The sequence below is a fragment of the Amaranthus tricolor genome, chromosome 17 (assembly GCF_026212465.1).
Source record: "Amaranthus tricolor cultivar Red isolate AtriRed21 chromosome 17, ASM2621246v1, whole genome shotgun sequence".
Taxonomy (NCBI): Eukaryota; Viridiplantae; Streptophyta; class Magnoliopsida; order Caryophyllales; family Amaranthaceae; genus Amaranthus; species Amaranthus tricolor.
Genome location: NC_080063.1, coordinates 13,324,591 through 13,332,595, shown reverse-complemented (window position 1 = coordinate 13,332,595; position 8,005 = coordinate 13,324,591). Strand labels below are relative to the sequence as shown.

Here is an 8,005-nt window from a genome sequence, read left to right as displayed (position 1 = left end):
AGTTTATTATTAGTAAATACTTTTAGCCGGTCAAATATATAACAATCTAATGTGTTAAATGTTCTTGACTTGGAAGTATAATACTTCTATTATATTTATAGTCCATTGAAATCCGAAAGATTTCAAACGTTGAAATAATTATTTTTGAAATTCTTAAGTAAACTAAATGAGTGAAGTTGATTCGAATGTAGATAGTTTTTGTTAAAGTTGGTTAAAACTACTTGAATTTAAATTTACTTTTCAGTTGTTTGGAGCTTTAAATTGGTTTATTATAGGGTCTTGTTTCACTTAGAGAAAGTACCACTAGTCTTGTTATTCTTGTGTAACCGTCTTACAATGAGACAGATTTCTTTAATTGATCAGTAATCATTTTAAGATTATAGGTGATCACTTTAATGTTACATGCGATTACTTTAAGACTGTAAAATTATAAGTGATCTTGATACTTTTCCTACCATTTTGTTTTAAGTGGACCCCTATCTGATTAATTTTGTTCAAAATGCAAATTTGTTAGGTTTGTAAAAATTAAAAAACGCCCACCGTGGGGCTCGAACCCACGACCACAAGGTTAAGAGCCTTGCGCTCTACCAACTGAGCTAGACGGGCTTTTTGATATATTTGTTATCTTTAAAATATATAAAAAATACAACTATAAATTTATGTTTACTGTAGGATTAATTATTTATTATGACGATTGTTGAGCGTTTCAGTATTGTGCGATTTTCTTTTAGCTATAATAAGTTATTTCACTTCACAACTGTAGCCAATTATTGTGTAGTATTATTTTTAAATTTTATATTATATAAATAAATTAAGTAATTATTAAAAAAAAGATTTTATAAGTTATAACATATTATAAAAACTACTCATTTTCACCTTAGTAACTTCGTTCAATAATTTCTTATACATAAATAATTTTATTTTCATTTCTCATGTCATTCTTATTTTCTTATCATTTTTCATTTATTATATATTTTTTTCTCATCTCTTTATCAAATTCTTTACAATCGTATTACATGATTTTTATGTGATATGTGAACAAATATGACATGAATTCGTTATTTGGTTGACGATATTATCACCCAAGTACTCCATCATTTTAAAACTAATTTTATTACCTTTTCATCAATACATCTATTCCTTTAATTCTGTTGTTTTATTCCTTTTTACACCTTTCATTGTTACATTATTTTTTTGCCATTTCAGTGTTCTATTGTCTGTCCAGTTCATTACATAGTAACTACTATCAGTAGACAATACAAACTTTCTCATTGTTCAAAATTTGGTGTACCCATCTACTTTGTTAGTAACAACATTTGCATACATGAAATGCAATTACAAATCCCCGATATAAATCGAGTAAAATCAAGACGAGTAAAGGTGATAAAAAAGAATATTTTATAGAAAATGGGTGAATATGTGTAGAAGATGAGAAGGTTAATTAAATACATAAACGAGAATAAAAGAAAAAATAAACATCATCACTAAAAACAGAAATGGGGCGACACTAGTTATTTGAAACGGAGGGAATAGCATTGAACATTGTCCAAATACAAGGGCAATTTTTTAGATGTCCATAGTCCGTTGTATAAGGCTGACAATTATACAATACAGTTTCTAGTATATTGCAAAATGCAGTAATGGTCGCGAAAAGTCGCGAAAGCAATGACGACACGGAAATGCAGTAACAATGGCAATCATGATGATGGTCATACGGTTGTCGTAACGCCAAATATTGGCCGAAAGATTCTTTTAAAGGACTTAAAAAGCAATTTTTTTACACCTTTACAACACTTATCGATTTGGATGCGATGGATGCGATACGTACAACCTTATTTTTGCACTATAGCTACGGTTTTGCAATATACCATATGCAGGTCAAGCTAGTCAAATAACTTCTTGTATATGTCAACTAACTGAGACCTTAACATTGTGCTTACCAAATGGAAGGAACTGAAATCACACATAAAAACTCTAGTAAATAAATAATTCATCAATCAGCATTATGTACCTGTGAATAAGAACCACAACAGGTTGAGCCTGTGTATATCCACTTTAAGGTCCCAATGGCCTAGTCCTTATTTACTAAATAAAAAGAATATTCTCTCGTCTCTTTGAGTTTGCACCATATAATTCAAAAAATTCTCACATTTTTGAATTATTTGAGTTAATTGGTGCTTTCTCACAGGAACAGATCTATCTGAGTTTGCACAATATAACTCAAAAAGCTCTACATCTTTAAGTTATTTGAGTCATATGGTACTTTCTCACAGGGACAGAAGTAGTATTCATTAACATCAAGTACCAGAATACTCAACCTACAAAAAACACAAAGTATATGAATTGTTACCAACATTTCATAGACACGTAAGTGTAAAAAGTACAAAATTACAAATTTTCATAACTATTCAAAACGCAACAAGAACGACAACACCAAAGTCTTAATTCTGAAAGATTGTTGTCGGCTATATGAATCAATATATTAGTTGCTATCGTCGTCAACATAGATTTTTCTTCTCCATTCATTCTGATTTTCTCATCTCAATTTGCACGTCTAGTTCTTTCATATCATATTTCACACCTGTCCTTTAAGTCATCTTCAATCTTCCTCGCTGTCTTTTTAAGTCTCTCGAGTTTCAACTATTCAAAGCACCAATTTAAGAAATTTAATGGGGAGATGAAAATAGATATAGCTCCAAAACAAACAAAAAAAGCTTGAGAATACAGATATTTCTGCTTCCTTCATTCCTGAAATCATTTGATCCTAATACTTGTTTGAAATCTGCTTCAATTCTCAACTATTACCCAGTGTAGAATTGTTTTTGCAGAATCATAAATTATACAATCGAGCTAATAATAATCGAAACGACAACAATTGAAACTGCAGAATTATCGTTCAACAAAACATTAGATCATTACCAAAAGCGCTTGTGGCTCAATGGAGCATCTGCATGTTGAGTGTAGAAGGTTTGAGGTTCGACCCCTACTTCAGCTGGAGGGTTTCTTGACTGCATGCATCCTCTTTACTCCCTCCTTGAGGAAAACAGATATAGTTTGTCCACATCTTACAGAAAAAAAAAAAACCACCCGAACTCCGCCTTGTGCGGGATACTAGGAATGTGCTTTACCTTTACCTTAAAGAGACATCAGATCATAAGAGGAAAGCAGGAAAGCATACCTGGTGGAAGGTCTAAGTGAAGGCCCTCGCCATTCTCCATTCGCCATTGCAGTCTTCTCTAGCCGAACATGGAACAGACAGAACAAACATGGTGTTAAATACTCCTGCAGCAGCTCAATCCATGGCCATTTCGTAAGTATACACTGTTCAATACTTTTTTTCTTCCTTCTGATATCTCCAATACACCAAGAAGAACACTAACTGCAGTTAATCTGTTTGTAAAATAAAAGATACATAGCAAAATTCGTAGGCAGGTTGTATGCTACAACATCAATGATAAGAACAAAATTGAAAGTCAAGAGCCTCACTCAATGAACGTAAAAAGTAGGATGGAGATCCCGAATAACAGTTACAGAGATGCAGTAACAGGGTGATGTGGCTGTAGTATCGCCAAATTTCGGCTCAAACCATGAGATACGTCTTGAGCTGGCGTAAAACACAGAAAGTTAATACGTTTACAACACAAAAGAAAAGAATAAATAAGTACAACCCGTGTTGTATGAGACCCTCTCACGGTGAAACGACCTCAAAACAAGAAGCCTATAAGCTAATAGTTTGTATTATTGGGCTATTTAACCCAAGTATGAAGCTTACAATAAAACCGTCTCATATAAGAATTTGTGAATAAGAAAATCAAGGGCCTCATTCACCAGTGAACATAAAAAGTAGGATGGAGATCCCCAGCCCTCGCCATAGTGCAAAAAATGCAATTCTGGTTGCGATTATGGTAACGATTATGGAGATGCAATAACGGTGTGATGGCTGTCATATCACCAAATTTCAGCTCAACCCATGAGATAAGTCTTGAAACGGCGTGAAACATGTTTTTTCAATACCTTTACAATGCGGGTAATATCAAAAGATTGGGAACTCTTACGACTTGGCCAATAAGATACAACACGGCCTTCTTGAAGCTCAACAAAAGATAAAAGTTAGGTATTCCATAAAAGAGAAAAATCCAAACAAAAATTTGCAATACATATACTTCATTTGTTCCATAATACTTGCACTTATTACTTTTTTGGTTGTTTCACAATACTTACGCTCTTTACATGTTGGGCAAAAAACAACTCAATAATTTTTATATTACTCTTATTTTATTCTCACTCATCACGTCATTACTTCTAAAAGGGATAAAATAGACAAAAATACATTGAATATAACTTTTCTTAATTCTTATGCCATCATGCAACGGTGCAAGTAATTTAAAATGGAGAAAGTACATACCGCGATAAAAAAAAATCCAATATCAAGACACACATTTGTGATGTAAACCAATAATAAACAGCAAAATTGCTGACTTTTATAGACAATAGCACAATCTATGATTATAGGTAAGAGTAGCAAACTACAACAACAAGCTGTCAAGAAGTTAATATGTTATTCATGTTGGCATTAAACTTTAATCCAAAAACACAAGTAGAGCAACATTATAGCTCTTATGTTATGTAAATATAACCTTACCAAGCTAAACAACAGTATCCCTGCAAAACTTTCCATATTATCTCCTCTTGGCAGTAAATTACATGAATAAGGGAGAGGACGGCCGAAAAGAATGCTAAAAATACAACAGGGCAACCCCAACAAGGCATTTCTCGAGAACTCGATCACTAGTTGCCACTAAACAAATCCCCGATCATGAACAAACTCTTTAAGGATCTGTACAGACATCTCAAGCTCGAAACCTTCGGTTGATCTTCCGAAGGTCCCGCTGCAGCTAATGGGTAGGACCATATGAGTCATCCGGTATAGGACATAGGGAGAATAAATTTGACAATTGACATTTGACATCATTGGTTGCAACAAGTCGTATTCGACATGCTCTTCGAGCCAGAATGTCCAACCCACTAGGATCACAAGGCAAATCCAAATATTCCTCGTCGATCTTACTCTTTAAAAGCCTGCATGGATATCTTCTCCAAAAGCAAAGGCCAGTCTTCTCCAAGTTGTTGAGGGTTTAACTCCATCGCGGTCTTGAAATCCTGCAAAGAAACAGAGTGAACTCTCTGTTCTTCTACAGGAGGACCACCACTTTGCATATGTAAATGGTTACTCGGCCAGAGACCATTCATAAGCTTGCCATGAATTTGCTGCTTCTGAACAGCATACGTCATCGGGTCACTTGTTGATCTAGAACCAACTAACTCTAAACAAGAACTGATCAATCGTTTCAAATATACATCCAACATGTTATTTAAGGTATTAGCACACTCCATCGTAACACCTCCAAGACCTTGAGCAGCCGCAATCTGCCCCATTCGCCTTCTAAGCATGTCACTATCAGAAAGCGCAGCGATATCAAAGCAGCTGACGCAATTGCCAATGTGCGTCACAGGCAATGATCTCCGGGCCCCACCAGAGAAAAATGGAATCCCGAGAGGAGCAACAAGAGGACTTCTCGATACCTTTGGCCGGCTAGTTTGTTCCGTCTCTTCCTCATTCTTAACAACGTCATTCTGCTCCTTACCTCGGACACTACCTGGAACATCTACCGAACTTTTTATCATCAGCTTCTCTTTTTCCGATTGCTCAGCGAGCCCTACCGGCCGCTGCAAACGCTGTTGATAATCATAACCCATCAAATCCCCATTTTCTACAACCTTAAAACCATCGTCATCAGTCGCAGTCGATTGATGTGATGCAGAATCTACTTTTCCATTAGGCCCAAGAGGACTTGGCCTATCTCTAAGCTTCCTTTCTCGAACCCCAGACCGCACCTTCCGTGGAGACGGAGGCAAAACAACCCCATTAGACCAAACAGGAGCCATTGAACTCTGATTCTGAGCGACACCCACGCCCTGACCGTACCCATCCTCCAAAACAGGTACATTATTTCCAGCTGATAAACCAATCTTTGCTGAACCCGCTTCCGGAGGGGTCTTGGCACTACAAGCATTCTTCAAAATCGCCCTTATAATCTGATTATGCAAAGGAAGGTTTTCCCTTCCGAGTATTTGATAACACGACTTATCAAACTCACACTTACTTAACTTCTGGTTTATAAATCTGTTCAAACAATAGAAATACCTCTTAAACCTCTCTGGCCCAATTTTCTTCAACAACTGAGCCCGGAGCTCACTCGTGTCGATTCGAGAAATCTTTTCGGGCTGCATTCTTTCGGGTCACAACTACAAAGTCATACAACAGAATCCAAACCACACAACAAACCCCCCAATTCAAATCTTAGCAAACTCCATTTTCAACATTACTCCAGCTAATACAGCTTAATCAAATTAACGAAAATGGCAATACATAAACACATACTCAAAACCCTAAATTTCGAAAATAAAATACCCAATTAGAGATCTAACTTGCTTCGTAAACTACTCAAACCCTAAAATCAACTCCAATTTAATTCAAATCTGTACGGAAAACAAAACCCTAAATTCAAATCACCAAATTAAGCAACAAAGCTTACTACACCTCAACTTTAAACAGTAAAAACTGTAAAGCAACAAACTATACCGTTGCTCAAAATCCCACATTTCAATATCAAAATTAACCAACTAAGAACCCTTCAATTTCCCTTTTGAATACTAGGATCGATAAGTTTAAGTGTAACATATAAAGATTAAAATTTCCCCTTTTTTCTTCCACCCCAAAAATACCCAACTAATAAAACCTAAATTAAAGTAATTTACAAAATGGGTAACAAGTAATATTGCCAGAAAATGATAAATTTAACCTTTTTGATCAGTTTCTGACCTTATTATATATCTGGCAAGCAAACAGCTTCAAAAGGTTGAGTCTTGACTGAATAAAATCAAATGATTGTATTTCTTCAAAATATAATCGAATTGTCAGCAAATTTTGGAAGTAAACCCAGCTTATATTTTTCTCTCTCTACTCACAAATGCATTTCCTTCTTTTTTTTTCTGTATTTTTCTGGGTTTTATGTCTATTTTTTTTTTTTTTTATTTGAAGAATAGAGGGAATTAGATTTTGTTTTACAACCCTCGATCGCTGCTAGTGCAAATAATACTCACTTCTATACTTTGGTTTGTTTATCTCTCTTCTCTTTCTTGTTTTTGGTCTCCCTTCCACGGTCTCACTTATGCAATAAATTTATCTTTTTTATTTTTTTTATTTTTATTTTTTTATTTTTTATTTTTTTGGATTTGGATTTCTATGTTTTTAGTTTTTCCTTGTTTGCACTTTTATTTGACATTCCTATATTTAGGAATGTGATGGACTATGTGAGCTCACTTGTTTTCTACTTTTGAGTTCTATGTCTTCAAAATTCTTGCTATTTGGAAGCATCCAATTTTGTCTTTGGGAAATCTATATATTTGTGGCATGTTTCTATCTAAATAAAGGGGTGCTTGGCTTGTGGAAGGATATTTTGTTGGTAAATCATCTTTATCTTTTGTAGTCATATTTATTTTATAATAAATAATAAATGAATTAAAAATGTAAAACTTGATTGAAGAGTATTTTTTTATTACCCCATTAATAATCAGTATCATATTCAATGTACGATAAAAGTTATGATCAATGTTTCGGAGGGATGAAAGACAACAAATTATACCTTTATTGAAAGAGGAGTATTGATTATTCCACGAACAATTTCAGTTCTTATGCGAAATAATTGATGTTTCATATACTAGCTTAATGTTCATTTATGTGGAAGAATATATAGTGTTTCTTATGTGGAAGATTCAATGCTCTCGAAAAAGATGAGGAGGTTACAACCAATAAAACTCTCAACTTGTGAAAAACCTACATATGTAAATAAAAGACAAGATAAGATAAGTAGCAAGATAAGTCAAAGCAAAATAAATAAGGTCAAATGGCTGATAACATGAATCATTGAAATATTAATAGCAA

General features: G+C 34.3%; 1 protein-coding gene and 1 non-coding gene across 2 annotated transcripts; both read right to left on the bottom strand.

The window, feature by feature from the left end:
* Positions 1 to 533: 533 nt before the first annotated feature.
* Positions 534 to 606, bottom strand: TRNAK-CUU (transfer RNA lysine (anticodon CUU)). The gene has a single exon. It is a non-coding gene; the product is annotated as a tRNA-Lys (tRNA).
* Positions 607 to 4,446: 3,840 nt separating this feature from the next.
* On the bottom strand, positions 4,447 to 7,226 carry LOC130804271 (uncharacterized). Its single transcript, XM_057668657.1, has one exon. It carries the CDS (start codon positions 6,289 to 6,291, stop codon positions 5,065 to 5,067), a length of 1,227 nt encoding a protein of 408 aa, XP_057524640.1. The 5' UTR covers positions 6,292 to 7,226; the 3' UTR covers positions 4,447 to 5,064.
* Positions 7,227 to 8,005: the final 779 nt, after the last annotated feature.

Bases quoted from the DNA above. Each gene is read 5' to 3' on its own strand.
- LOC130804271 (XM_057668657.1), bottom strand. From the start codon at position 6,291: ATGCAGCCCGAAAAGATTTCTCGAATCGACACGAGTGAGCTCCGGGCT.